We start from the raw sequence: 25,959 nt of genomic DNA, 5'->3' as shown, positions 1-25,959 counted from the left end.
ATGGTGTTCCGTGCTAAGACGGCGATGTCCTGCTCTTTAGCCGTGTTAGCGACTTACAGCCAATATGGGTTTAGATGCAGGACTACTCGCTTCCCTACCTTGATTCGACGGGTCGCATGGACAAGCAGAGTGGCGCTTTTGTGCCCTGTGCTTCATGCAAACTGTTCGGTAAGCATCAAAAGGCTCCAGCCATCAGCGCACGGCTGTCACCGCCATTAGGACCCTGATTGTCTTTCATGGCTGGGAAGGGATTGGAGGCTTTCAATTGCCACCTTGGCAAGGTCTTGTTGGAGCCCTGGAGTCGAATCCGCTGACACCCTGGCACGATTATCTGGCGCCAGTTTGAGTGTCTGAGCCGAGTTGTGGAGGCATCTGCGCCCCAGCCCGTCCCCGCATTCGAGCCACCCTCATCTCGCGTTGACAGTTCAGTCGCCCTGAGGCTAAGGGAGGCGAAATCTCAGAGCAATATATTTGCGGGAGGGCGGCTGCCTATGCTCACTACTGCCTGCTGTACGAGTTTACATTCTGACAGCTTTTCAAACACAAAGAAACACACTTCACACCGCGTTCCGACTTTGATCTTGGACGTTTGTGTCGATATCGTGGCTGCGCGCTTGTCCACACCAGAAGACTCGATTGCAGCTTCCTTCGGCCGTTCCACCAATCATGGCCGAACTCACGCCTTCTCCAGACATTAGTCCCGTGTCAGCAGCAACCACCAATGGTCTCTTCCCGCGAGACTCCTTTTGTCTTAATCTTTCCACTTTACCGGACGCGAGCGGCTTCATGCTCAAGTCTGCACTTCGATCTCCTCACCTCCTCGAGTCTCCGAATGGCCTTTTTTTTGGTGGTGGTGGTCTGAATTCATACCGAAAGCGGCCCCGCAACATGTCTCAGTCATCTGGTACCGATCGTGAGATGTCCACAAACGGAACACCGCCCGCAACGAATCAGGGAGGATCCTCCGCACCCACAAGCATCAATTCCAACGGCACCAGCGATCAACGGTCTTCGAATAAGAAGCGTCCCAGTACTGACACAATCGACTATCCAAGGCGACGTGCTACTATCGCGGTACTACAACTCATCTCCTTGTACCTAGTACCAGCTGACAAGCGTAGTGTGAAATATGTCGGTCCAGGAAATCGCGTTGCGACGGTACGAGACCAAAGTGCAGGCTTTGTACAGAACTCAACGCAGAATGCATCTACAGGGAACCAGGTATCAAGCTGGACGCTGGCGATAAACTGATCTTGGAACATCTCAATCGCATTGAAGGTCTTCTGCAGACCAGTCTCACCAGCACTTTCTCGTTAGCCACTCACTCACCAACAATAAGCAACGCCACAAGTGAGGACTACCTCGGACGCAGCAACGGCCATCTGTCCAGCCTGGGCATGGTACAGCCAATCAACGGCATCGGTACGTGGACCAATCATCCCTCCAACATATCGACCATGCCAAAGACGCATAACACTGCGGCTTTGAACCTGTTGTCCTCCCCTATGATTCGAGAGCTGGTTTCTCGTCCATACGACCCAAAGATCCTACTTCAGCTGGAGATGAGCCGGGAGCCGGTCAACCTTGGTACGTCACGGGGATTGGATCTTTCCAACACAGGCCCGTATGTCCAGGCATATTTCGAGCGAGTAAACGTCTTTTATGCCTGCGTAAACCCATACAACTGGAGCAGCTACTACCAAACCGCGCTTGCACACGGCTTTCGCGGAGGGCCGGAGAGCTGCATAGTACTCCTCGTGCTTGCACTTGGCCACGCTGGTAGCACCGGAAGCATAACGTTGCATAACCCCGAGAAGGATCCTCCTGGTTTGCCGTACTTTGCTGCAGCATGGGATCTGCTTCCTAGCGTAATGACGAGGAACAACATGGTTGCTGCGCAGTGTCAGATCCTGGCCGCTGCCTACCTGGTGTATCTGGTCCGACCTGTGGAAGCATGGAACGTTCTATCAGGAGCTAGCATGAAGCTGCAACTTCTTCTGAGCGCCCCCGGAAGAGTATCGCCAGCCGAAGAAGAGCTAGGCCGGAGGGTGTATTGGAACGCAGTGATGATTGAAAGGTAAGCTAGCCAGCCTTTGCATTTTCGTTTACTGACAATCATGGCAGCGACCTTCTCGCCGAGCTCGACTTGCCACACTCCGGCATCTCGCAATTTGAAGAAGGGTTCTCATTGCCTACCGGCTTTGAAGACATGGGTACTGAAGCGGTGGGCCGAGATGAGTTGTGGTATTTCCTTGCCGAAATTGCCCTCCGAAGACTCCTCAACCGGGTGAGCTCGATGCTCTACATCCGTACCACACCATATTCGAAAGGACCTGCCGCCACGTCGATCGCCCAGTTGGATCCCCTTGTGGTGGAATTGGACTTCCAACTGAATCAGTGGTATGCTGGCTTGCCGCCTGCGATGCAGTTCCCGCTTGACCGGGTGCCCCTGCAAAACCCGGTACAGACTGTACTAAGGTTACGGTACTTTGCCTGCCGGACAATTATCTTCCGACCATACGTACTGCTTGTCTTGCAGGACGAGAGTCTTGCATTGGATTCTAGCGTACAGGACAATTGCCACAAGTGCTTGGAGGCATGTGTACGCCAACTTGAGTACATTACTGCGCACCATGCAGGCCATCTACCGTACCTATTCCAAGGCGCGCTATCGTAAGTCCCTTTCTCCATGATACTATCCCACGTTATGCTAACATGTCTACAGTATCGTCTCGCAGACTCTTCTCATTATGGGCGCGACCATGACCCAATCATTGTCACAGCTCCTACCTCCGCCAGCGACCATGGACGATATCATCAACAACGTTGTGCTAGAGATAGATCGTTATGCACATCTTGCTCCCAGTATACGACTCTCTGCCGAGCTTGTCCGTGAAGCAGAGGGAAAGCGGCAGATGTGGCTTCGCACCGCTGGACTCAAATTCGACTCTTGACAGACGGACCTTGGCGACAAGACACCCACATACTACCACGATCCACCGTACGACAAACTCTGACCTGAGCTAATCGCTCAGTCAGTCTTACGTGTTCAGGACGTTGTCCGGCTCAGATCGTCATGCAGACGACTCGACAGCACAGTTGAAATCTAGAAGCCTGACGTCGCTCCACGCATGCAACATGCAAAGTTATCACATTCGCAGTAATGCAGGGGACGATGCATGGAACATTCTCTTCCACAGGGGTTTCTTCACTAGGTACCTGGCGGGCAATATGCTCGCTGGTAATGTGATGAAAAGTACCGCCGGGTAATAGAACGTCGTACCACTGCCACAGGCTATCAAGTATGGCACTAGTCGTACAACAGCAAGAGAAGCTCAAGTGGCAGCAGTTTCACGAAACACATTTTCAGTGTGTACAAGAATGATACTGCGACAGGTGGTACACCGATTGGCAAATGAAGTCAACTTTGTGCATAGTGGCGGAACCGCAATACTCGAGTAAAGAGCCTCGACGCAGTGTAACGATATATCCGAACATATACTGATAAAAATGGATACTCTGTACTCTGCACAATGCATAATCAAACTTTGAAACCCCGCTGTCTTTTCTGCAGTAATCTGACCGCGTCTTCTGCCTGGTACAGTAGCCCCTCCATCAGCCCCATCTACTGCCACGCAACACAGCCTTTTGCCTCAGCGCAGAACTCAGGTCAGATCAATATCTATAAATTGCAACAAAGCTTATCTGCATCGCCCAGCATGGTCAACAGGCTTCAGGGATGGTGCGTATGCACCCCATATTATCGACTTCGATTTATCCGGATCCACATGCCGGGGTCGTGTGCAAAGCCGATCCTGGGCCGGCACAAAGTGCCACTGAGGAGCGCAGAAAGCGCGTGTGTGTAGCCGAGCGTATCGCCGAGGCACAGCCAGCTGTGGAATTAGAGTAGGGTCGCGTGGTGCGCGAGCCTGAGATAGATGCTTTATGGCGGGCACCAGGTCGCGTGGTGCGAAGCACCTAAGGATTCTATGATGTCCGAGTGGGTATTGAATGTTGCATTGAGCTCGATTCGGTACTTCAAAGTCACAGTAGTCTCATGTGACCACTGCAGTCTTCTCGCCGTCCGCTGAAGCCTGTTGCTCTTTGACCGGTCTCTCGCGATCAGCCCTTGCCGTCATGGCCCAGGGTGGCTCTCCATCGTCATCAAACTCGGCCCACTGGAAGAACGAGCATCCGTCTTGTCCCGGGATGTAGTTTGTGTGGCACATCCACATGTACCGGCCCCGAGACTCTTTCTTCCTTGTAGCGCAGCGCAGCACAGTGGATACGCCGCATTTACACTTGGGCGTGTACCGCGGGTGCAGGCTGTCCTTGTAGAACCGGTAGGTGATATTGAGCCGCTTGTTCTTTGCCAAAGGGTGCGGGTCAATAGCTTGTGCAGGGGCAATGGAGTGTTTCCATTCTTCCTGCATCTCGGCATGCATGATCAGTAGCGAATTGTGCGGCAAGTGAATGGAGATCTGCCCTTGGGCGTCTGCTAGAGAGCCGTCGTCTTTGCGGTACTTGTCGTCTTCGGCATGGATCTTGCGGACGCGGAATTCGCGCGCGACTCCAAGGCTCAGGCTGCCGATGACAGCGCGTGGGCCAATATACGTCAATTGGTCGGCGTGGTAGCCAACATGCTCCTGTGGGCCGTCGTAGCAGTTTACGAATGCTGTGTTGGCTTTCCAGGGCTGGTGAGATTGGTATTTTAGCTTCTCGCCGTTGGGATAGAAGTCTCGGATCCGACGTTGTATTTCGCGGTTGACTGCTTCTTCGACCTGGGGGGCTGCGTTGAGCATCTCTGGTAGAGTTTGCTGGACACTCTGCGAGATATAAGTATAATCCAATATTTAAGGTGGCTTCCTATCCTACCTCGATTTTGCGACCATCATAGATGTACTCTGTCTTCTGCTCCTCGGCTTCGGCAAAAGAATTGACGTAGAAGCAGAACGTATGAGGGCTGGTCACCACGCGATCGAACAGCTTGAACTCGAGACTCTGATACGTTGGCGTCTCCTCGAGCAGTTGCTTTAATAACGAAGTTGCTTGCTGGGGCGGCAGAAAGTTATGGATGATGGAGCATGGTGTATTCTGCTCGATGTCTTCGGGACTGAACAGGAAGAGGGTCTTGCCTTTCTTGACCAAAGGCTTTTTTGAAAGTCCACTATCATCGGGATTTAAACGAAAACATGATAGTGACGATTGATATCCAGTAGCAGCGTTCGCACTTCGTTTTCTTGGAGATGCAAGTGTGCTCTGTGTGAGGCAAGTAGATGCTTTCTCGACAGACCCATCCGAAGCCAGCAATGCCTCAAGTAACGTTGCCTCGTCGGCAACCGGGTGCAGTGAAGCCAATATAGCCAATTTGAAATCTGTAGATTCTTCTTCCTGTTCTGGTGTTGAGACGTGCTGAAAAGCTGTAGACAGTGGCGGTGCGGGCTTTTGCGGTGCTTCAACCCGCTTCCTCTTTCTCAACACGAAGGCGTCCATGTTCTGTTGTGGTCAAATTGGTCCTGCACATGTTTGTGATGACCAGCCAGAAGTAGCTGAATCACCTCAAAAGACGCGCCACTGCCATCGCGTTGTCACGTGCGCAATTAGATCGGCGGGCAACCCCGCTAGATCTCAGCCTCGGCCGTTCTTCACTGGTCATCCCAACCATGTTGCCATACACCAACAGCTTGAGACTTGTGCGAGCGACGATGCTCGACACATTCCTCGTAGTACACGACATATAATACGCAGGAATTTGCCAGTTGGCGTTAGTTTTCAAATCAACAGCACCATGTTGGAGTTCCGGACACAGGGTTTCAACGGCTACAGCGTCAAGTACTCGCCATTCTTCGATTCGCGCATAGCAGTCGCCAGCTCGTCGAACTTCGGGCTTGTGGGGAATGGCAGGCTATACATCCTCGGCCTGACGCAAAACGGAATCGTAGCAGAAAAGTGGTATGTCCACATTCACATGCTCCTTCATCGTCGCATGTATTAATAGCTGCACAGGTTCGACACACAAGACTCGCTCTTCGACTCGACCTGGTCCGAGGCGCATGAATCGCAGATCCTTACCGCGGGCGGCGACGGCTCCGTGAAGCTCTTCGACATTAACGTCGACCAGTTCCCGATCCAGTCGTGGACCGAGCACGCGCGCGAAGTCTTCAGCGTGCACTGGAATCTCGTGTCGAAGGATACGTTCCTCTCCTCGTCGTGGGATGGCACAATCAAGATCTGGAACCCCAATCACAACGCCAGCATCACCACGCTACCGACACACAGCTGCACGTACTCGGCGCAGTTCAGCCCGCATGCGCCCAGCATCGTGAGCAGTGTGAGCAGCGATAGCCATTTGCGCGTGTTCGACCTCAGGACCCCGGCCAGCGCGAGTAACCACCTTACGATGAGCGTGCCGATACACACGCCGCCGAAGCCACGGATGGGTGCTGCAGCTTCAGTGGGCGTACCGCCGAGTGAAGCCTTGACGCACGACTGGAACAAGTACCGAGACAGTATTGTAGCGACGGCGGGCGTGGACCGCCTGATACGGACGTTTGACATACGGATGGCTGCTGCTGGGCCAATTGCAGTGCTACCTGGACATGAGTACGCTGTGCGGAGATTGACGTGGAGCCCACACTTGTCAGATATATTGCTCAGTGCAAGTTACGATATGACTTGTCGTGTATGGACGGATGGGAGCGCGATGGGCGCAGGGACAATGAAGCAGGAGAACATGTTAGAAGACCCTATGGTGTTTGGAGGCGGGAGAGAAATGGGCAGGATGGGGCGGCATACAGAATTCGTCACAGGTGTAGACTGGTGTCTGTTTGGAGCTGAGGGGTGGTGCGCCAGCACAGGGTGGGATGAGAAAGTCATGGTCTGGGACGCCAGGGCGATCATGCGGTAATGAAAATATCGTGAGTGGACTTTGCATGTACTTCTGCCGCTGGAAGGGATATCCGAACACCGGAATTTCGCGCTCCTACATTACCCGCTGCTTCTTATAGTCGAAGTCGAACCCGTGCTTCCTGTGCACTGCTTTCACAAAGCCAAGTGCCTTCTCGAAAACCTCTAGCCTTTCCTTCTCCATGATCAACGAAGGCACTACACAGTCAGTATAGTTTCAAAGTTCGGGGACTAGATACTCACACTCAATAAACCCATGAAACCCCTTCTCCACGACCATGACATCCACCGCCCCATCACCCCTCTCCGTCCTTTCCCTGTCAAGCCTCTCAACAAGCACCGTCTGCTCATGCAGAAGAATATCGATCCCTGCACACACAAACAGCAAATCCTCGGGCAAATCCTCACTGCCAGCAAGAACAGGATGACACCTCGCATCCCCACTATTCCCCTCCCTCTCCGTCCCCGCATACGCATCAAACAGCGGCTCGAGAACCGCCAACGGATTCCGCGCCGGAAACCCCTCAGGCCGCACTTTATCCCGCGGCCTCAGCCTCAAATCCACAGGGACGCAGAACCCAAGCCACGCCTTGGCCGCGCCAGCCGGCAAGCCCTGACACGCCCCCAGCGCCAGCGCGCCGCCCGCAGAACTGCCCCCCAACGTCAGCAAGCCCGAGTCTGCGCCCAACACCGCGGCGTTCGCAACGGCGTGGCGCACAATGTCGTCCGCGTCGTCGTGTGCTGCGGGATACACGTGCCGCGGCGCCAGCCGGTACGAGCCGCTCACGACGACGGCGCCGGTGCGCTGCGCCAGCAGTGCGCACCAGCGGACGTTCTGCTCGGGGCCGCCGCCGACGAAGCCGCCGCCGTGGAAGTCGATGTGCAGCGGGCGCGGGGCGGTGTCGGGTGGAAGGCGAGGCGGCTGGAAGACGAGGCAGCGCTTTGGGCCGCTGCGGGTAGGGATGTAGGTCACGGTGTAGGAGGTGGTGAAGAGGAAGGTGGAGCAGGTTAGGGAGAAGGCAAGAACGTTGATGGGTTGGAGAAGGAGGAGGCGCCATCGATGGGTGAATGGGAGACTGGAGAAGAGGGCATCGGTTGTGGGTTGCAGGATGCGTGGGAAGATCGATAGCTTTGCTAAGAGGTGCGTGAGGGCCATGGTGGTGAAGTTACACTTGTGAGCGTCTTACACGCGCAAGATTCGAGTCGACGTGTGAAGTGCTCTGTCGCATTGTATTTATCCCGGCTGTTAAAGACGTTCTCTCCGATGTCAGTGGTGCTTCTACCCAATGCGAGATACGATGTGGCTGCTGACCTCGGTCGGTGCTTGCCAATCCGTGGCGCTGTCAGGTAGTGCGACTGGCCGATGTTGACAGGGGCGATCGTGGACACGCCAAATGGTAAGAGCGTTGTGGGAAAGAAAACCATAAACTATAATCAAAGCGCTGAATTATATTCTATCTTATGCTTGGCATCTCGTGGGTATCGTAAGCTCATTCATGCTTTCGTGTCTTGAGTCGTTATGAAGTAGGAATGGAAAAAAAGATTAGAAAACAATGGGCAGATAAAGGCGCACTACCTGAACAAAGACTGTAAGACCTGCTCCAACTTGTCCGCTGCTGGATCATCATCATTTCTGCGTCCCTTATCGTCGAAGCGTGGGGGAAGTTCAATTGTGGAATCCGTGTCCGATCCTGGTGATTCAGTGCGTCGGTGTCGTTTGCGATCACGACCCGAGCCTTGAGAGCCGTTGGATCGCTCGTCCGTGTGGCGTCGTCTGTGATCCCTATCACGATCTCTGTCTTGGTCGGCACCACGTCTTTCCTCATCAGAATCACTACTGTCTCTACGCTCACGATGTCGGTCTCTGTTCTCGGTGCTGCGCTCAGGCGAAGGGTTAGGTGATATCTCTTGTTCTTGCGGATTAAGATCGAACTTCACTCCTTTCTCTCGTGTGTTCACTGGACTAGGTGCAAGTGTCGGTGATTCTTTGCGAGCATTGCTTAGACCTGGGCCACCATTAGTATATTCGTCAGAAGCGTGGGCAGGCTGAAACCCACCACGCGTAGAAACAGGAGTAACGTGCTCGGTGCCAGAGTTCTTTGGGACTGGAGCACTCACATTCTCGTCTCCGCGACGTGCTTGGTAGAATTGGTTCTGGTCCGGGCGAACGTAAGGATTTCCTGGATGCATGTCCTCGTGAACATAGCCTGCTGGAGGTGGTGGTGGGCCGTAATCATTGTGTGGTGGGTAGTCGGCCGGGTTGTAGGGTGCATATGGGGCGTTTTGGAGATTGCCAGTAACAGGAGCTGTTGGCGGGGGAGGAAAGTAGTTGGTCTCCGGGAAAAAACGAGAATCGTTGGGGTGTGCGGTCGATTGACCTGGGCTGTAGCGGCCAGGACTGTAGCGTCCGCCTGGACTATAGCTGTCTTGACTATAGGCAGACTCGTCTTCATCTGTCAATCTGTGAGTAATGTGATGCAAGGCGGGAGAAAGTAGATACTTACGTCGTCGATCTCGCTCCTTCTCAGCCTTCTTGCGATCGCGCCTCTTTGCTGCTTCATGAGCGGCTAATCCAGCAACACCAGCGACCGCGGCGGTCTCCGCAACCTTTCGTGTGCGACTCTTGCTTCGACTTCGGCTACCGCGTCGATTGTCCGAAGAGGACGAGGAACCGCGTCGTCGTCTACTGCGTGCACCGCGCGACCGGCTCCGTTCACGGTCGGTATAGATTGGATCACCACCGTACTCTACTAGCACAGGGTCACTCTTTGTGCTTCTAGGTCGACTGGAGCTGCGCCCAGTGAGGCGGGAGAGCACCGACCTTGATCTTGAGCGCGATCTCGACTTGGACCGCGAGAGCGCCCTAGCCTCCTTCTTAGCCTTGTGCCTCTCGTACAGTCCAGTGACTGCTGCGCCGGCAACACCGGCGGCAGCGATGGGTGCGCCCTGGCGCACGCGGCTAGGCGAGCGCTTGCCCTTGCGTTTTCGAGATTTGCTCCGGTTGCGTGAGACAAGGCCGGCAACAGCAGCACTGGCGAGACCGACAGATGCTGCCCGCCTATTGCGGTGCTCAGGATCAAGGTGCTTACTCGTGCTACGAGACCTGCCACGGCCAGTCTCTTCGATAACAGTCACAGACCTGGACCTACTTCGGCCGTGTCTAGAACCCCCCTTCCGCCTTCGGGACCTACTCCGATGTTCTTCGACTACAGTGGTAACGGGGACGTTCTTTTCCTTGTTTCGCTTGCCTACAGCGTACGCAGCAAGACCGACACCTGCGAGAGCTGCAAGTGTGCCGACCTCTCGCACGCGGGACTTGCTGCGGTGGCGACTCTTGCTTCTGTGCTTCCGGCGTCTTCCTCGGTCTGAGGAGAGGGATCGAGACCGGTCGCGGTTGTTGTAGCGGTCGAGCGCCACGGCGCTGACGGCACCAAGCGTCCCGTAGCCCAGGGCGTTGCCAATGCTGCCTCCGGCCTCTTCGCCCTTTCTCTTGCGGTGATGTCTGAGCATCTGGCCTGCGGCAACTCCGGCAAGTGCTCCTGCAGCGGCGCTGCGTTTGCCGTGTGGACTGCCGTCGCGCTCCCAGGTGTCTTTCTCCTTGTGAACGTAGACAGCGTCGTCGTCACTGTAGTATTCCCGACCGCCGTGGCGGTCGTGGTACTCGCGCTCGTCGAAGTAGCGCTCTTCTCTGCGGCCGCCCCGGTCGACTTCCTTGATGCGGCGCTCGTAGTAGTAGTCTTCGTCAACGCGGGGCCTGGCAACCTGTCTGTCTTCGTAGACCTCTGAACGCTCGATGAGCTCGTAGGCGGGCTCCTGGATGCGCTCGCGGATGATGATGGGCTGCGGCACTTCCTCCCGGATGATGATGGGCTGCTGGGCGGGCGGGGCCTCGTTGCGGATGATGATGGGCTGGGGAGCGGGCGGCGGGGGCGGCTCGGGGCGGAAGAACTCGGTGGAGCGCGAGTAGCGCTCGAGGTCGTACGGCTGGTAGTCGCGCTGCTGCTCCTGCAGGTCACGCTCATACTCGCGGGAGATGCGGATCTCGCGTGCGCTGGAGCGGACGGGCGACGGCGAGCGGTCGATCTCGCGCTCGATGCGGTACTCGCGGACCTCGCGGCGCGGCGGCGACGGCGAGCGGTCGACATAGCGGTACTCGCGGACCTCGCTGCGGACCTCGCTGCGGGTGGGCGGCGGGTCGTTGCGCTCCACGACGTACTCCTTGCGCACCTCGCGGTGCTCCTCGTAGTCGTCGCGGGGCCGGTGCACGAGGCGCATCTCCTGCTCGTACGTGTCGCCGGCCAGGTCGTACTCGGGCACCTTGTAGCGCCGCACGGTGGTGTAGCTGCGCGGGGCGCCCTGGGACTGCGTGTCCCAGTCGCGCTCGCGCTCGCGCTCAGTGCGCTTGTAGATGGCCGACATGGCGGGCGCGGGGTGGGGGCCGGGACGCGGGGCAGCGTCGCAGAGGCGCGGGTGCTGTGTGCGCGGGCGGGAGCGGCAGCGGCAGCGGCAGCAGTGGCAGCAGTGACAGCGAATCCGCTATGATGTCGCGGTGCAGGCTCGTCGGAGCCAGCGTCCGGGCGAATCTGGGGCCGGGCGGCGGGCGGAGTCGAGCGGGAGCGCGCAGTGGTGGTGCCGATCGCAGGCGGCAGGATTGGCGAGCGTGTTGATCAGCGCGCTCACGGGTATGGGGATGCACAGTGAGCGGTGGAATGGCGGTGCGGCGGTGAGAAATAGGTGACGGGCAGGAGGGCTGGGCGCCAGCGAGCCCACAGCAGGCCGCGATCAGGCGCACCTTGGAAGAGGGCCGTCAAGGGTCTGTTGATTCGATGACGTATGCAGGTGCGCGCTCTGAACTTGGAAGTCGCGACTGCCCATGCTCGACACGCCGCTCCACGAACTGCTTCTATATCTGACAGGACGGCGCCGGTCGCTAAGCTGTGCGTGCCGCCCGTCTGCAACGTGGCGCAGGTTTGACGCTTCTGGGAGGCACCGCGAGCCCTCACCGCGCTGCTGCGGCCAATGTGACTCGTGAGGGGGCGTCTGCAGGAGCCCGCGGGAGCCCTGGCCGCCGCCTTCATGCGAACTGTCCGCTTAATCCGCATCACACGCCTACCACCTTGGTGCCGCACGAGCTCACCGGACGTCACTTGCCCACAGCACGAATCTGCTCGCATAGCCCTCTACACGGTGTAAGAAACCCGACTCCATTGGGCACCATGATCGCCTACTTGCGGCTGATGGACGACTGCCTCATCATGTGCGCGAGCGAACACTGCCAGTGCTGCCTGATGCCCTGTGATATGCACCTTCGCACCATCATGAAGAGCGCCTTTGAGCGCCTCTCTTGACATGTCTCGAATCTGCAGAAAGTCTAGCACACGTCACGCATTCAAGTCTAGCTACTGTAGAGCCTGTGCCCAACGCTGCCTTGTGGCAGGTGAGAAGAAGTGTCAAACTAACTTTGGTACCATATCCATGGTACATTCTCGCTCTAGGCCATACAGGATACGACCACTGTCTACTTGGGTTCCCCCTGGACGTCTGCGCTGACAGATCTCCGGTGAAGCAGATAACCTTGAGGAGGCATTTTTTATCACGAATGACGAACCGATTGGGTGGGTTTCGGGTGCCCTCACCGGACGAGAAGCTACGGGTGAGGCTCGGCGGATGGGAGCAGCCGGTGCCGTTCGTATCAGCGTTTCCTGTCAGCGATGAGCTTGAAGATGCATGGTCAGGCGCCTATTGGAACAGCGATAGGGGGACGTCAGAGACGCATACGGAGCACTGCCCAACGAGATCCAGATGCTCGTTCTAGTGTACGATATATCTTGCTTTCTACATACAGTACGATATCAAATCTGCAGGCGAACTCAGACAAACAAAGCAATGACGCCTGCAAGACCACCAACAGCTCCAAGAACTACCTGAGCCGTCTTCATAGCAGCAGCTGTAGACTGCGATGTGGTAGCTGCTGCCCGTGTAGTCCCTGTCACTGCCGTGTTGATCCTTGGGCGATCATCGCTCGACGTAGAACTCGCACCAGGCCTCGAGGTTTGGATAGCAGCGGTCGAATCATCATCACCATCCCGAGATGACGACAAGCCACTGATGCTGGTCGACCGCGCTGTCCCCGATACACTGCCAGCCCCAGCTGTCGGTGTTGCAACGACCTGAACCCTCGTGCTTGAGGAGCCGCATACATAGTTACTCACTGAGCCCTCATCAACCTCGCCCCACATGGTCATACACACGCCTGCTGTAGACGCGGTGCAGGCTAACGCGAAGTCGTCGTTCGCGCAAGCTGAATTAGAGAGGCAGGAGCTGATGGATGCTGAGCCCACACAGGTAGTGAAAAGCTCACAATCCGAGCGACTGGAGCCAGTACAGCAGCCGAACCAGGAAATAGTATCATCGTAGAGACAGGTTCCAATCGAGCAAGACACTGGAGCCTCTAGCATGGATATCAGTATGGAATTCAGAAATTATTTGCAGAGAATACACACCGCTGTCTCCGTTGAGATAGCCACACATTCCATTGTCTCTCTGTTGCCTACGGAATAGCTCAGGCAAAGATGGAGGCCCCCCTGTAGGTCTAGGTGAGCGGCCATTCAGATTGGCCTCGCCCACTGCAGTCGGAGCTGGCCCGGGAAATACAATCGCGAAGGTAGTTTGGCAGAAAGCCAGCAAAGCTATGGTTGATGAAGCGAGCATGATGTATGAGTATTCTTTGGCAGTTGGAGTTTGGACACGGATTGGATCTTGCGATTGCACGGTTTCTCAGCTGCGGCAGGCGTACGAACTTATAGTTATCCTGCTCTGCAGGAAGTGGGACTTGTGCAGCGCAGTCGATATCGCGACGCCCAGGATGGCTGAGAGCCGAATCCACAGGAAGAGGCCTCATCCCCCACCCGTCAGGATGATCCTGCTTGTTAGAGGATGACAGGTCCATATCAGGGGGAAGGATAGCTTTCAGAGACTTGGCAGGAAATCTGATAGGAGGCCATGTCATTCGCGGCGTGCTTGCTTGATCAAAAAAGTTGATTATAAGCGAATAATACGAAGCACGAGGTTTCCGACGGTGGTACTGCGGCTCAGCGCCACACAGGCCAGAAATTCAACCGCCGAAAGAAGCTTTGAACGAAAAATTTGAAGTCTTTACGAGAATGTGGCCAAGGCGAAAGTTTCACTACCAGTGGTGTACCATTCATGTGCAGATTCACAGTCGCAACAGTATATCTCAGGAGTACAGATCGATATTTGTAACAGGGTGAGTCCCCTGAAAGGCCGTTCAGCCTCAGAGAGTATGCGGCTGCCCTTTCTTTATTCGGTTTGGGCGGTGCATGAGCTGAAGACCGTTCGTGGAAGACAGCGGCAATCGAAATGGACGATGTTACTGTGATGTCGCTCACCAATGGTAACGTCAAATTAGGACTAGACGTGCTAGAATGCATGAGAGCTTTGCGGCACCAGAGTAGTTGTGTGTATGCCTGGAGGGGAGGTTAGAGGTTATGGGGACGTCAGAGCAGGGGTTGACGATCCGGAGGCAAGTGCAGCCGCGGCAATCCCAAAAGTCTAGGAGCTATGATGCTTGCTTCTTGGACCACACTTTCTTCATGCTTTCACGACGAATCTTCCGTCAGCTCACTGACAGCTTTTTGCTAGAGTCAGGGCCTCCTACAAGACCATTCTGCCTTGCGGCCAGATGCACTTCATGTACGCCTCGCAGTTCAAATGCGCCACGCGGTCACCGCGCATCCTCCTCCTCTACAAGATGGAAAACGCGCCAGGGAAACGATCACTTCGCCCGTGAGGCTCGTGTGCAGGGGCTGAAGAGTCGGGCCGCTTTCAAACTGCTAGAGGTATTCAGGTACCGTCATTATATAGAATCAATGCTGATGCAATGTAGTTGAATGAGAAGCACAAGCTCTTCAAGCCTGGACAGACTGTCGTGGATCTTGTACGCTTGCGCCGTGTAACTGGATGTCTTTGCTGACACAGCAAAGGGCTTTGCACCGGGATCATGGTCCCAGGTCGCTGTCAATCGCACAACGCCTGATGGACGCGTGATAGGCATTGATCTGATTCCTGCGCAGCCCCCACGAGGTGTATCCACAATACAAGGCAACTTCTTGTCCACGGAGATTCAAGAAGAGGTTCGAGCATACGTCCGAGATCCCCTTTTGGGTCGGCCGCGCAAACAAACCATATCAGAAGAACCGGATGGCTTCACCGAGGAGCAGGCGGACGAGATGGAGCGAGGGTACATTGACATCGAGAGGCAAGCTCATATGGAAGGCCTCGAGATCGAGTCAACCAGCCAGCCTCCGGAAGGGCCAGAGAGCGTGCTAGACGCCAAGGTCTCTCAAAAAGAACGGGATGCGCGCGACGGACGAGTTGTCGATGTAGTGCTCAGTGACATGTCAGAACCCTGGGATCAAGTTGCCGGCTTCTACAAAAAGAGCCTTAGTGACCCATACTTTAGGTTGATGAACACCAGCGGCAATGCCTTCAGAGATCATGCAGGCAGTATGGTAAGTAAACGTTTCTATATACTTCATGTGCAGGACGTCGCTGACTTTCAAGGATCTGTGTATGGCTGCATTGACATTTGCGTTCGACACAGTGAAGACCGGAGGCCACTTTCTGTGCAAGTTCTATCAAGGACCCGAGGAGAAGGCGTTCGAGACAAAGCTGAAGCGATTGTTTGCCAAGGTATCACGCGAGAAGCCTGAGTCCTCGCGCAGTGTACGTTTTCTGGAAGCCTCGCAAATGTGTACTTAACGATTTGGCAGGCATCAAAAGAGGCATACTTCGTGGCGCTGCGACGCAAGGAAGCGCCATCGAGAGAGGAGGTCTTCCGGGAATGAGTTCGGTCGCGAACTATTATGTATGAATAGTCCAGTATTGTTTTCATGACACCTGAGTGATCTTGCAATGTTGACATGCATCGACTATTCGCGCTTGATCCGTGCGCTGCTTGGCGGCAAGTCGCGATGCGCTCGTCGAACGCGCCAAAGATCCATCCCCAGCGTCCTGAGCCTCGCGTCCGCCCACCACGTATCTGGACAATCTGAGCCACGCGGTATCGTTGTCGCGTCACACTGATCAAAATGTACGGCATGAATCAGGCGTACAATGCTGGCGGCGGCGACCCCAGCGCGCAGGTGCCGAATCACCTTGTGAGTGCACCCGCAGCTGATCCGGGGAAGCTTGACAGCGACTGACAACGCAGCTCGCCCACGTCCATCTAGTGTCTTCGTACAGGTTCCCTGTCCTGCCGCAGCTACGACCGGAGCAGGCGGTCGAGTATCTCATGAAAGGACCGCAGATCGTGCGCGATACATCACCCGTCGCCTGGACATACTTCGCATCACCACCGCAAGATGGCACCGTCATTCTCACATGGCAACCGCCGAGGATGGCAACGCACTTTGCCTCTGATGGCATGGTTTGGGCAGATCCGGAGCAGGCCTTCGACATGCCCGTCCGCGGCTACGTACGCGCCCTTGAAGCTTACGCCTACTCACAGCGTGACTGACTCTTCGCAGACGCTTCAAGTGTTTGTCCATAACACGGGCTACCACTATCCCCACGAGCCGTTTGCCATGCATTCTCGATATCGCTACAGGCTCACCGCAGGGCCAGGCTCCATTGACCCGAATCTGTGGCTGGTGCACTACAAGCCTGCAGACCAGCAACACCGACTGGCTGCAGGACAGATTCCCGTATCACGAGAAGTCCAGGCTACGCTGCAAATGCGTGCGCAGCTTCAGGCCGCCGGGCCTCTCATGCGCAAGGAGTTCATGCTGCACGACGCGTCCAATTGGCCGAAAGTCGAGTTTGGACAGCAAGCAGCGATGCGACAGCAACAGCAGCCGTACTATAACCCCATGCAGCCGGGACGACCTTATGTAGCGCAACCCCCTCCGGCAAAGCGCATGCGCGGCGCCGCTCCCGCGCAAGCCCGCCCTACAATCGCCGGAGCAGCTCTTCCGGACACGTCGCTAGAAGACGAGGAAAATGCTACACAAGACGCCTTTGATTTCCTAACACCCCGCGAGATCAGCTTGTCGAGATACAAGCAGCATCACGAGTGGATGGAGGAGGTCTTTTCGTCGCCTTACGCCATGGGCAGTATTGCGCCCATTGATCTAGGCTTGGGCCTTATGGGCGAGCTTGCTCCCCTGACAGCTGGCATTTTGGATGTTGCGGGCGCCGAGAACCCGGACACTGCCAAGGACAAATACAAAATCAAAGACTATTACAGGATGAATCCCGAGCACATGAAAGACTTCGAAAAGCGTGTGGCCGAATACACGAAGAGCGAACAGGCCGAGATCGACAAAATGAAGGCTGACCACACGCGCAAAATGGCACAATTGAAGCGCACAAGAACTTACATCAAGGCCGAGCGCAGGCTGCGGGACCTCTCGCGCCCAGCATTGAATGAGGAGGAAGACTCGGACCCTTCGGAAAGCGTTGTGCAAGACCTCGAGAAGTCTTTGGGAGTCACGTTCAACGCGAAGAAATCGGTGGTATGCGTGGACAAGGGGGCTTTCGTTGAGAGGCAGCCATCTCCGCCGCAGAAAGCGCAAGTCAACGGCAATGGAGCACATTTGAATTCCAATGGCGCCTCGAACGGGTCCACCAACGATGGTGCATCTGATTTCGACAACACAGCAGCGTCCCTCCTTGACCAGTACGGAACTGGGTCTTTAGAGGGCACACCCGGCAACATCTCGATGCCTCACATGTCGCAACCTCCCAGTCAGTCGCAATCGGCGGTCGGTACGCCTAGTCTACTGACTGGAAACACTGTCCAGCAGCAGTCATTCGATCAACAGATCCCGCAACTTGATACAGAGACCGGTGATGATCTTCTCGATCTTGACGTTGAAATGTCTGGTATGACAAATGCGGACGAGAAGGCAGCGGACGACTGGGTCGTAGTGGACCAGCAAGGGGGCAATACACAACAATCGCTTGGCAACCCTCAGCCAGCAACCCACAATAACGACACAACATCGAACGACCAGAACACACTAGGCCAGTCTACCGTCGATAACGACACAGGCAGCATGTTCGACAGTGTTCCCGACTTCACAAACTTTGAAGGTATTGATTCTGCTGGTGACGCTTTAGCGGATTTCGGGCATGACGATAACATGGGTCTTGGTGACCTTGTGGACGACTCGGCGTTCGGTGACGCCTTCCATGAAGAGATGGGGGGTGACGAGGACAACGCCTGAGTCTTGTTAGTGTCATCGAAGCGAGGTGTGCTATGTGATCCGAATGATCGGTTGCTTTGGTTTTGCGTAAATTGGCGATCTGAGAAACGGAGTATCACTATGGGAGTACGATGGCTCTGTTGAGCCTTCGGTGTCCTTTGAAGTTTGTATAAGTACAAGGATCACAACTGTGAGGTTCTAGATAAGCGCAGTGCTTGCGTTATCAGACTTGTCTACGACAATCGCTACCGACTGTGATTTGACTGCACACTAACGTTCCCGAATCATGTTGTCGGATCTCAGCACAGCACTTAGACGCACCTGTCTTGCAGTGCAATTAGATTCTGGTTCAGATCGATGTCGCACAATCACAGAGGCTGAACGAGCCGTCTTGGTGTAACTGTATGGACCAATCAAGGATCTGCACCTCGCTCGAGGCTAAAGCTTCATTCATTGCACAACCTCGTTCCTGCCCATTGCCAGCCACGACTTTGACAATGTCGATACACATAGCCAGCCCTAGACTCATCGATACTGCCAGACAAGACTATCGTCGTCGCCGGGTACACAGTGTCGCACAACTGCGACCTCTCGCAAGCGATACATCGTGGCTTCGCCCAGATAGTCACGTTCCACACATATGCTTTCTGTATTAGGAACTCGCGCATGCAAGACGTCTCCTCCACGATGCACCCTGTGAGAAAGAGCATGTCAACGTCCAATCACTGCAAGTGCGCGCCGACAGCTCCTCCGTCTTCTGACCCTGGTTGAGTCCGTGGTGGAGAAGGGTCCAGTCATTCCAACCCAGCCAACTAAGAAATCGATCAAAGCGATGGCAAGCAATCGCGACCGCGTCGCGCCCACAGACCACGGCCCCTTCGAGAGCGAACTGCCTGTGTTCATTTCGCGTTTGGGGTCGCTGCGACGCCTGCGGTGACACAAGTTGTGATGATGTGCGCTATGAAGCTATCGCATTTGGGACCCGATAGTCTGTTACTTCAGAATCTCAAAGCCCCATGTGGCACATATGACACGTTCACACAATGTGTGATCTCCTCTTTCGAACGATAGTGCATAGGGCAGCTGCCCTTTCCCTGGCCCTGCATCACGTCTTGTCACCACGAAGCTTCTTGTATAGCCTTCTTGACCATTGGCATCGGACTGACTGCATTGCAATTCGGCTTCAAGAGCCTCTGGTGAGATCATTATGGCTGCCACTATATTGACTCGGGCATTTCAACTGCTGCTCATCGTCGGGCTGTTCTGTTCAACAACACACTCCGAGATCGTCCGGACACATCGAAGGCGGCATGCTGTAACAAACCTCCGTCATGTTCACTCTCACATACGGCGTCAAGGCTCCAACACTGGCATTTATCCGGTGCTGGGTGTTCTCGGTCTCGGCCTAAACAACACCGCCCCTCGACTGGAAATTCGCGAACTGCAGCGGAACCAAGATCTCTTCAACCTTTATCTACTTGGACTTCAGCACTGGCAAGAGACCAACCAGGACGACAAGTTTTCTTACTTTCAGGTTGCCGGTATGCTGTGCCTCCAACGAGTCTTTGACGGGTAAGAGCATGGACTGACTGAGATCAGGGATCCATGGCCGACCGTTCATACCTTGGGACGATGTACCTGGACGTCCGCAGCCTTCTCAAGGCTACAAAGAAGGGTACTGTCACCACAGTAGCAACCTTTTCCCTACTTGGCACCGACCCTTCCTTGCTCTGGTCGAGGTGAGTCGCGGAGTACGGGTACTGATCGGCAATTAGCTCACTACAATAGGAACGCATATACTTTCACGCCCGGGAAGTTGTTGCTGGCTTCCCTGAAGGGGGGCTGAAATCACGCATGGTCGCTGCTTTGCCAGCACTTAGATTGCCATTTTGGGACGCAGCTGCCGTACCTCCAATTGGTACCGGGTCATACCCCTGTAAGTGCGTGTGTTTTTAACGAAAGAACATAGAATCTGACTGGAGATGACAGGGAGTGTACAGCGGAGTACAATCGAGGTTGAGCTTCCAGATGGAACAGGGTCGATCAAGAAGACGATACCTAATCCTCTGTACTCGTATAGTTTCCACCCGCTTCCTGCTAAAGATCTATTTGTGAGTTATAGAACGTGGCGACTATGTCACATGCTGAACTTCAAAGGGCAAACTACCATGGACACATTGGCAGACAACAGTCCGTTACCCCACGGATCGATATGCAAATGCGCATAGTCAGGATTCGAAAATCGCTTCGGAACTCGATCTCAACCTAGTCAATCTCCGGCAACGAACGTACCAGATGTTTGCGATGCAAAGAGACTACCACAACATCAGTAACAACATGGTCACTAACGGTGGTGTCCTGGATAGCCTTGAATCCGTGCACGATACGATCCACAACACAGTAGGCAGCTCAGGACCAGGACACATGACGAATGCCGCGTACTCGGCCTTCGATCCAGTCTTCTGGTTACTGCATACGAATATCGATCGCATGACTGCCATTTGGCAGGCTCTCAATCCCGATAGCTGGGTGACAAACCATTCCAATCCCATGGCAACGTTCACGTCAGACGCTGGTGCATATGCCGACGAGGACACCCCTCTACATCCTTTCCATCGCAACCATGCCGGTGACTTCTGGACATCGGCAAGTGTTCGAGATCACACTATTTTTGGATATACATATCCAGAGCTTCTTGGTCTCTCAGACCACGATACTCTTGTGCGGAGAATCAATCAATTATATGGCGAAGGTGCAACGTCGCAGTTCTCGTGGAAGCTGGGTGATCCTATTCCTCGGCCAGCCTCAGGTGTCGGATATACGCTCAATGAGCGCGGATCAATCAGCATGAGCAGCCCTCAGACAGGCAAATACCATTACCAGTACTTTGCCAACATCAAGGTTCAGAAATCTGGCTCAGAAGGCGGCTACAAGATCTTTGTCTTCGTAGGACCGACGAGCGCGGCGACCACTGGCTCCACCTACGATGCAACCGTCTGGATGCGGGACCCAAGTTTCGTCGGCTTTACTGGATTCCAAACCACAAATAGTCACGGAGATGGATATACAGGCGATCCAAATGCAGTGGGCGATGCCAACGGGGTCGTCGCGATGACGATAGCGCTCGAAAATCTCCTTCGGACAGGAGAGTTGACGAGTTTCGACGAGGAAGCCGTGGGAGAATATCTACATGAGAACATGAGCTGGAGAATTACAACAGTATGTACAAGCCCCCTTTCTAGCGCTTGATTGGGACTGACGACCACCTAGGCTGACCACCGTATCATCGCACCGGAAGATACGCCTGGATTCCAGATTGACGTATCGTATGCGAAGATCAAACCGCCTACACCTGATTCGTTTCCTGAGATGCAGGGCGGTGGTTACAAACAACTGTTGCGAGCCACCAGTGGAAAGTCAGGAGGTGCTCAGGGTGATTGATAGTCGGTATGAGCCAGCGATGTGTAAGCTACAGCTGTGTTTGAGCTCTCTCGGCGTTTATCGGGTTCCAGCCTTATTATGTGATGTCCTTCTGAGTAGCATAGTGAGGATCATTTTGACATTTCGTTCGTTCTAGAAGCTTATGGCAAGAATGCATTGAGCACTTCAATCCCTATGCTTGCTTCCGATCATCACCGCACCGCTCCGCATACCGACGGTCCGATGGCCTCACCGTTTCGTGACAGATCGCCGAACGCGTGTCTTGAAACGTGAAGTTGTACAGTTGGGAGGCGATGCTCATGTTGTGTTCCGATAAACCTCACCAAAAACAACTGCACCCGACATCAAGCCGTCAGTCGTGGACCTCATCAGTATTAATATAGATGGGATATGTTGTGCACAGAAACGATGTAGAAGGCAAGGTCGCAGCGCAGAATCGCAATGCAGAACACAGCCACATCCCTTGCACGTTCGACGGCAAACGCGGCGCTAGTAGCTCAAAAATAGAAAGGGTCACAGAAAGACAGGTGCGCTATCGAAATCTCCGTGGGTAGCGGGACCATAAGCGGATTGTTTGCAATCAGGTGAAGCGCTAGAGCTGCCGAGTACGATGAGTGCGTACTGCGTTGGGCATGGGGCATATCTTTGTGCAGCTCGCAGATATCGATTCGTGGGCATGCAGTGAACCTCGAAAACCATCTCAGAAACCAACAACAGGAATTGAGCGCAAAGGTACAGATCAGGGCATCGGGCCGCGATGCCATCATGCCTACGTCGGCGGGAGGCGATCGCAAATGGCAGCTGCAGGCAGCCCGGGCCCGAGATTTGGAGCGACAGCGTTGCCAAGTGGGACGGCTAGCTGCTGTCACCAGAGCTCGCGCCACCCCGCGCCCAGCGAATCCATTCCCTTGTTTGTCCGCAAGGCTTCGCCAACGAATTGCCATGGACTGATCACTACCGTTACGAGCTGCCTCATGACGTGCGCTGACCGGCTGCCTTTGAGCGAACGGCGCGGCATGGCGTGCAGCCGACCTGCGGGTACGAAGCCATGGGGACATATCCACCCTCGTATCCCCAGGCCGCGCCTTCCAATTTCTGTTTGTTTTGTCTTGTCTGCCTTAGGGTTCTTCCTTGTGAGCAGTCAGAGACCCGTGCCAATACTGTGGAGACTCTGTTTGATCTCCTGGTGCTGCGCAAATCCGCATCTCCCGCCTCGCCACCTATCTTCGATCTGGACGCCTGCTATTGTCGCGCGGGCCGCTCCATGAGCCGCTTGACCCTTTCACTTGACTGCGTCAATTAGCGACTCGCGCTTCCCATATCAATCGTCCCACCCTGTGATCGGTCTTGCCTCTAAACGACAATGGAGCAAGTACGACCTCAGCCTGCGGCTGCACCCGGCCGCCGCATTTCGATATTTACAGAAGTTGGCCTGATCGACGAGCACACGATCAGCACAAAACGCAGTCCGGCACCGATCCTCATCACCGAGCACGCTTTGAGGCAACAGCGGCCTTCCAGGACAGTTAGATTTCGCAGCAGGAACAGTGTATTTGGTGGAAATGATGGTATTGATGAGATCGACGATGAGAGTGATTGGGAGTCGGCAGATGAGGCAGAGGACGACGAGGCGAGCCCAGTAACCTCGACAAACCCAATCACGCATATGATCTCGAATTCGAAGCTCTACCGTGCAGGACTATTCGCCATCGTGTTGGCGCTTATGCTGCCGGTTGTCCAGATGATCTCAATTACGCCGCTCGGCGTGCACGGAAGCTCTATCCCACAAGGCAGCATCACATCTGTAGCAGAGCGATCGACACTTGTGGAGAGGGCGGACTCGCAAACCGACGTGTGCAAGCGTTGGAGCGGTCAGAGCGCCATTGTTAACGGTACCTTGTACATGTATGGTTACCGCACAACCACCGACGCGCAGCAGAGTTCAAACACATGGAGTGAGTTGTCTGTCCTTCTTACCAGATTAGCCTACTGACATTACACAGCAAACGATTTTCTGACCCTGGATCTGACCAAGTCATGGCAAATCTCCAGCCCTTCCTTGACCGGCATGCCTCAACCTAGCGGCCCGCCCGCCCTCTCTCTCGGCTACCTCTATTCCTCGCACAACTCCCTTTGGCTCTACGGTGGGCAATACTCGGACTCTCCTGCGGCTAAGCCGGGGCCAAACTCCATTTGGGAATACAGCATTGGCAGCAAATCGTGGATCGAGCATGCGGACCCAAAGAGCTCAGCTGGTACCAACGCTGAAGGTGACGGACAAAGCATACAGCGAGCTGCCGAGGGTGCTGGTTTTGGAGTTACTGCGTTGGGCAGAGGATGGTACTTCGGTGGACATCTGGACGACTTCACGACCGAAGGTTGGAGCAACCAGATTGCTCGCGTATACCTGAAGAGTCTTCTTGAGATCACGTTCCCTGGACACAGCAACGACGCCGTCGAGAGCCTCAAAGATGGCAAGAAGGCTGACAAGGAACCTGTCTACAGGAACATCACTTCTGGTGGCATTCAAGATACTGGCTCGTTCCCAGAGCGGGCTGATGGAATCTTGACTTATGTTCCTGGTTTCGGTACCGAGGGTCTCTTGGTCGGGTTTACTGGTGGTGATAACGATACTTTCGTAAGTGGTGATCGCACAAGAGCCACGGTCACACTAACAAGTTGCAGGCACAAATGAACGTCATCGATGTTTACGACATTGCTGAATCGAAGTGGTACAAGCAAAGCACATCCGGACGGATGCCACCCTACCGCGTCAACCCGTGTGCCGTCGTCGGAGCTGCACTAGAGTAAGTTTGTTCTGGTCGTAGGCTTTTGTGGCTTGTACTGACTTTCTCCAGCGGTTCATCCTACAACATCTACATGTTCGGCGGCCAGAACCTGCAACCGTATGGCAACCAGACTCAAAAGGACGACATGTGGATATTGTCCGTTCCGTCGTTTACCTGGATCGAAGTTGATCAAGGCACCCAAGCTGTCCCTCCCGCTCGTGCTGGCCACACTTGTCATGTGTGGGACGGTCAGATGATTGTGATTGGAGGTTACGTTGGACAAGAACTTTCATGTGACAGTCCAGGCATATACGTCTTCAACATGACTAGCCTGTCATGGAGCGACCAGTTCACATCACTCACAGCAGGGAAGGCGACTCAGGATTACACTGGTGAGGGCAGCATTGGTAACCCACTCGCCCAGCAAGCCAACCAACGTGGCTTCAATGCCAGCGCTGGTGTTGAAGGCTCGTACGGCTATCAGATCCCGAAGGCTGTCCAGGAAGTTATTGGGGGCGATGGCCTTGGCGGTGCAACACTCACCGCACCTGTGCAGACGCCTACTGCTGGACCTCTTGCGACTGGTAGAGCGATGACATACACTATCACTGGACCCGATGGCGCCTCCTACACTGAGATTGTCGCTTCGAGCGGCTCAACGAACGGCGACTCCGGACCCAATATTGCCGCTATTGTTGCTGGCGTAGTTGCAGGTGTCTTTGCGGTCATCGCCGTCTACTTCGCATTCTGCGCCTGGATCTACCGCAAGCAAGTTGCCATCTGGAAACAGCACGCCGCGATGGTTACAGCAGCTGCAGAGAAGCGCGACACGACCTTCACCAGCAGCAAGATCTCGAGCGAGCGCGCCCCGGGCACGATGGCTGGTAGCACCACTGGTGGTATTACAGCAGGCAGTTTCGACATCCGGCGTGGAAGCGGGGAGCACACTAGCTATGCCGGTGCGGGAGCAAATTGGGAAAGAAGAAGCAGCGTCGGAAGCGTGACCGAAGACCTGTTAGACGGGCAAGAGCCGAGTTTCTGGGGTACGAAGGGTGTGTTACTCAACCCCAGAAGAAGTTTGCGCGTCATAAATAGGGACTGAGGAGATGCGTTTGTGCTATCATACCCCGGAATGTTTTTGTTTTTGTTTGTTCGTTCGGTCCAAGTAAACCCGGGCAAAGGATTTGCTGGTGGACTCGAATATGAGGGCTATATACGTCGTATACACGAGCGACCTAGTAATGATAATGATCAAAAGTATAACCCTATATTCATATTACCTGGCATACTTCGCAAGCTAAAGCCCTCGAGCTTTCAAATGCGTTCCCATCACCGTTATGCAGACCACTTCTCATGCCCATCGTGGAAGAAGCATGTCTCTGCGTGTCTCAGAGTATGTTGAATTCATGTGGGATATTCACTGCGTCCATGAGGCCTCGCTCGTGTATGATTTCTGGTCTTAGATGAGATGTGAACATACCCACCAAGAAGCAGTCTATATGAGAGAAGGCTTCTGTCTGTGTGAGAGTGCCAGTTTCCCAGACATTGTTGCCATTCGTGCACTGCTTCGACTCCAGGTACAATCTGTAACGAGG

The 25,959-nt window shown here is 54.8% G+C and overlaps 11 protein-coding genes across 11 annotated transcripts; 7 read left to right on the top strand and 4 right to left on the bottom strand.

The window, feature by feature from the left end:
• Positions 1–443: 443 nt before the first annotated feature.
• Positions 444–3,244, top strand: C7974DRAFT_12607 (uncharacterized protein). Its single transcript, XM_046135261.1, has 4 exons — positions 444–1,074; positions 1,122–2,077; positions 2,125–2,673; positions 2,726–3,244. The coding sequence occupies exons 1-4, from the start codon at positions 667–669 to the stop codon at positions 2,952–2,954; spliced, it is 2,142 nt and encodes a 713-aa protein (XP_046002763.1). The 5' UTR covers positions 444–666; the 3' UTR covers positions 2,955–3,244.
• A 716-nt stretch (positions 3,245–3,960) lies between these two features.
• C7974DRAFT_12611 (uncharacterized protein) lies at positions 3,961–5,531 on the bottom strand. The gene is made up of 2 exons (XM_046135263.1): positions 4,876–5,531; positions 3,961–4,826 (listed from the first exon to the last, which is right to left on the bottom strand). Exons 1-2 carry the CDS (start codon positions 5,491–5,493, stop codon positions 4,056–4,058), a joined length of 1,389 nt encoding a protein of 462 aa, XP_046002762.1. The 5' UTR covers positions 5,494–5,531; the 3' UTR covers positions 3,961–4,055.
• A 125-nt stretch (positions 5,532–5,656) lies between these two features.
• On the top strand, positions 5,657–7,162 carry C7974DRAFT_325298 (peroxisomal targeting signal 2 receptor). The gene is made up of 2 exons (XM_046138965.1): positions 5,657–5,952; positions 6,007–7,162. Exons 1-2 carry the CDS (start codon positions 5,789–5,791, stop codon positions 6,905–6,907), a joined length of 1,065 nt encoding a protein of 354 aa, XP_046002761.1. The 5' UTR covers positions 5,657–5,788; the 3' UTR covers positions 6,908–7,162.
• C7974DRAFT_12565 (lipase/esterase family protein) lies at positions 6,945–8,455 on the bottom strand. Its single transcript, XM_046135250.1, has 2 exons — positions 7,150–8,455; positions 6,945–7,104 (listed from the first exon to the last, which is right to left on the bottom strand). Exons 1-2 carry the CDS (start codon positions 8,060–8,062, stop codon positions 6,983–6,985), a joined length of 1,035 nt encoding a protein of 344 aa, XP_046002760.1. The 5' UTR covers positions 8,063–8,455; the 3' UTR covers positions 6,945–6,982.
• Positions 8,456–8,478: 23 nt separating this feature from the next.
• C7974DRAFT_371177 (uncharacterized protein) lies at positions 8,479–11,325 on the bottom strand (the record flags this gene model as incomplete). Its single annotated transcript, XM_046140003.1, has 2 exons — positions 8,479–9,359; positions 9,411–11,325. The coding sequence occupies 2 exons, from the start codon at positions 11,323–11,325 to the stop codon at positions 8,479–8,481; spliced, it is 2,796 nt and encodes a 931-aa protein (XP_046002759.1).
• Positions 11,326–12,748: 1,423 nt separating this feature from the next.
• Positions 12,749–13,807, bottom strand: C7974DRAFT_12457 (uncharacterized protein). Its single transcript, XM_046135226.1, has 2 exons — positions 13,410–13,807; positions 12,749–13,357 (listed from the first exon to the last, which is right to left on the bottom strand). The coding sequence occupies exons 1-2, from the start codon at positions 13,615–13,617 to the stop codon at positions 12,777–12,779; spliced, it is 789 nt and encodes a 262-aa protein (XP_046002758.1). The 5' UTR covers positions 13,618–13,807; the 3' UTR covers positions 12,749–12,776.
• Positions 13,808–14,518: 711 nt separating this feature from the next.
• On the top strand, positions 14,519–15,945 carry C7974DRAFT_382699 (FtsJ-like methyltransferase-domain-containing protein; the record flags this gene model as incomplete). Its single annotated transcript, XM_046140700.1, has 5 exons — positions 14,519–14,765; positions 14,813–14,863; positions 14,910–15,437; positions 15,490–15,651; positions 15,699–15,945. Coding segments are annotated over 5 exons (1,063 nt in total), but the record flags the coding sequence as incomplete, so codon positions are not given.
• C7974DRAFT_12322 (uncharacterized protein) lies at positions 15,914–18,347 on the top strand. The gene is made up of 3 exons (XM_046135194.1): positions 15,914–16,085; positions 16,139–16,402; positions 16,455–18,347. The coding sequence occupies exons 1-3, from the start codon at positions 16,017–16,019 to the stop codon at positions 18,153–18,155; spliced, it is 2,034 nt and encodes a 677-aa protein (XP_046002756.1). The 5' UTR covers positions 15,914–16,016; the 3' UTR covers positions 18,156–18,347.
• Positions 18,348–19,066: 719 nt separating this feature from the next.
• Positions 19,067–21,767, top strand: C7974DRAFT_12472 (common central domain of tyrosinase-domain-containing protein). The gene is made up of 6 exons (XM_046135231.1): positions 19,067–19,675; positions 19,734–19,873; positions 19,923–20,070; positions 20,124–20,245; positions 20,292–21,353; positions 21,405–21,767. Exons 1-6 carry the CDS (start codon positions 19,342–19,344, stop codon positions 21,573–21,575), a joined length of 1,977 nt encoding a protein of 658 aa, XP_046002755.1. The 5' UTR covers positions 19,067–19,341; the 3' UTR covers positions 21,576–21,767.
• A 28-nt stretch (positions 21,768–21,795) lies between these two features.
• Positions 21,796–22,899, top strand: C7974DRAFT_12400 (uncharacterized protein). The gene has a single exon (XM_046135214.1). It carries the CDS (start codon positions 22,208–22,210, stop codon positions 22,841–22,843), a length of 636 nt encoding a protein of 211 aa, XP_046002754.1. The 5' UTR covers positions 21,796–22,207; the 3' UTR covers positions 22,844–22,899.
• On the top strand, positions 22,486–25,633 carry C7974DRAFT_348602 (kelch repeat protein-like protein). The gene is made up of 4 exons (XM_046139412.1): positions 22,486–23,530; positions 23,579–24,213; positions 24,261–24,382; positions 24,434–25,633. The coding sequence occupies exons 1-4, from the start codon at positions 22,939–22,941 to the stop codon at positions 25,464–25,466; spliced, it is 2,382 nt and encodes a 793-aa protein (XP_046002753.1). The 5' UTR covers positions 22,486–22,938; the 3' UTR covers positions 25,467–25,633.
• The last annotated feature ends 326 nt before the right edge of the window (positions 25,634–25,959 follow it).

The sequence above is a fragment of the Boeremia exigua genome, assembly GCF_020726555.1.
Source record: "Boeremia exigua strain MPI-SDFR-AT-0100 chromosome Unknown C7974scaffold_1, whole genome shotgun sequence".
Taxonomy (NCBI): domain Eukaryota; kingdom Fungi; phylum Ascomycota; class Dothideomycetes; order Pleosporales; family Didymellaceae; genus Boeremia; species Boeremia exigua.
The sequence above is the reverse complement of the archived record's forward strand: the minus strand, read 5'-3'. Positions and strand labels throughout refer to the sequence as shown.

What these genes read in the sequence shown, in the direction of transcription:
- C7974DRAFT_12607 (XM_046135261.1), top strand. Translation starts at nt 667, where the DNA reads ATGGCCGAACTCACGCCTTCTCCAGACATTAGTCCCGTGTCAGCAGCA. An exon ending in GGCGACGTGCTACTATCGCG is followed by an intron (nt 1,075 to 1,121) that starts GTACTACAACTC and finishes TGACAAGCGTAG; the next exon opens with TGTGAAATATGTCGGTCCAG. An exon ending in AACGCAGTGATGATTGAAAG is followed by an intron (nt 2,078 to 2,124) that starts GTAAGCTAGCCA and finishes CAATCATGGCAG; the next exon opens with CGACCTTCTCGCCGAGCTCG.
- C7974DRAFT_12611 (XM_046135263.1), bottom strand. Translation starts at nt 5,493, where the DNA reads ATGGACGCCTTCGTGTTGAGAAAGAGGAAGCGGGTTGAAGCACCGCAA. An exon ending in ATGATGGTCGCAAAATCGAG is followed by an intron (nt 4,827 to 4,875) that starts GTAGGATAGGAA and finishes TATATCTCGCAG; the next exon opens with AGTGTCCAGCAAACTCTACC.
- C7974DRAFT_325298 (XM_046138965.1), top strand. Translation starts at nt 5,789, where the DNA reads ATGTTGGAGTTCCGGACACAGGGTTTCAACGGCTACAGCGTCAAGTAC. An exon ending in GGAATCGTAGCAGAAAAGTG is followed by an intron (nt 5,953 to 6,006) that starts GTATGTCCACAT and finishes ATAGCTGCACAG; the next exon opens with GTTCGACACACAAGACTCGC.
- C7974DRAFT_12565 (XM_046135250.1), bottom strand. Translation starts at nt 8,062, where the DNA reads ATGGCCCTCACGCACCTCTTAGCAAAGCTATCGATCTTCCCACGCATC. An exon ending in GTTTCATGGGTTTATTGAGT is followed by an intron (nt 7,105 to 7,149) that starts GTGAGTATCTAG and finishes CTGACTGTGTAG; the next exon opens with TGCCTTCGTTGATCATGGAG.
- C7974DRAFT_12457 (XM_046135226.1), bottom strand. Translation starts at nt 13,617, where the DNA reads ATGCTCGCTTCATCAACCATAGCTTTGCTGGCTTTCTGCCAAACTACC. An exon ending in CTATCTCAACGGAGACAGCG is followed by an intron (nt 13,358 to 13,409) that starts GTGTGTATTCTC and finishes TATCCATGCTAG; the next exon opens with AGGCTCCAGTGTCTTGCTCG.
- C7974DRAFT_12322 (XM_046135194.1), top strand. Translation starts at nt 16,017, where the DNA reads ATGTACGGCATGAATCAGGCGTACAATGCTGGCGGCGGCGACCCCAGC. An exon ending in CGCAGGTGCCGAATCACCTT is followed by an intron (nt 16,086 to 16,138) that starts GTGAGTGCACCC and finishes CTGACAACGCAG; the next exon opens with CTCGCCCACGTCCATCTAGT. An exon ending in ACATGCCCGTCCGCGGCTAC is followed by an intron (nt 16,403 to 16,454) that starts GTACGCGCCCTT and finishes GACTCTTCGCAG; the next exon opens with ACGCTTCAAGTGTTTGTCCA.
- C7974DRAFT_12472 (XM_046135231.1), top strand. Translation starts at nt 19,342, where the DNA reads ATGGCTGCCACTATATTGACTCGGGCATTTCAACTGCTGCTCATCGTC. An exon ending in CCTTCCTTGCTCTGGTCGAG is followed by an intron (nt 19,874 to 19,922) that starts GTGAGTCGCGGA and finishes TCACTACAATAG; the next exon opens with GAACGCATATACTTTCACGC. An exon ending in TTCCTGCTAAAGATCTATTT is followed by an intron (nt 20,246 to 20,291) that starts GTGAGTTATAGA and finishes TGAACTTCAAAG; the next exon opens with GGCAAACTACCATGGACACA.
- C7974DRAFT_12400 (XM_046135214.1), top strand. Translation starts at nt 22,208, where the DNA reads ATGGGGCATATCTTTGTGCAGCTCGCAGATATCGATTCGTGGGCATGC.
- C7974DRAFT_348602 (XM_046139412.1), top strand. Translation starts at nt 22,939, where the DNA reads ATGGAGCAAGTACGACCTCAGCCTGCGGCTGCACCCGGCCGCCGCATT. An exon ending in GTGGTGATAACGATACTTTC is followed by an intron (nt 24,214 to 24,260) that starts GTAAGTGGTGAT and finishes AACAAGTTGCAG; the next exon opens with GCACAAATGAACGTCATCGA. An exon ending in GTCGTCGGAGCTGCACTAGA is followed by an intron (nt 24,383 to 24,433) that starts GTAAGTTTGTTC and finishes GACTTTCTCCAG; the next exon opens with CGGTTCATCCTACAACATCT.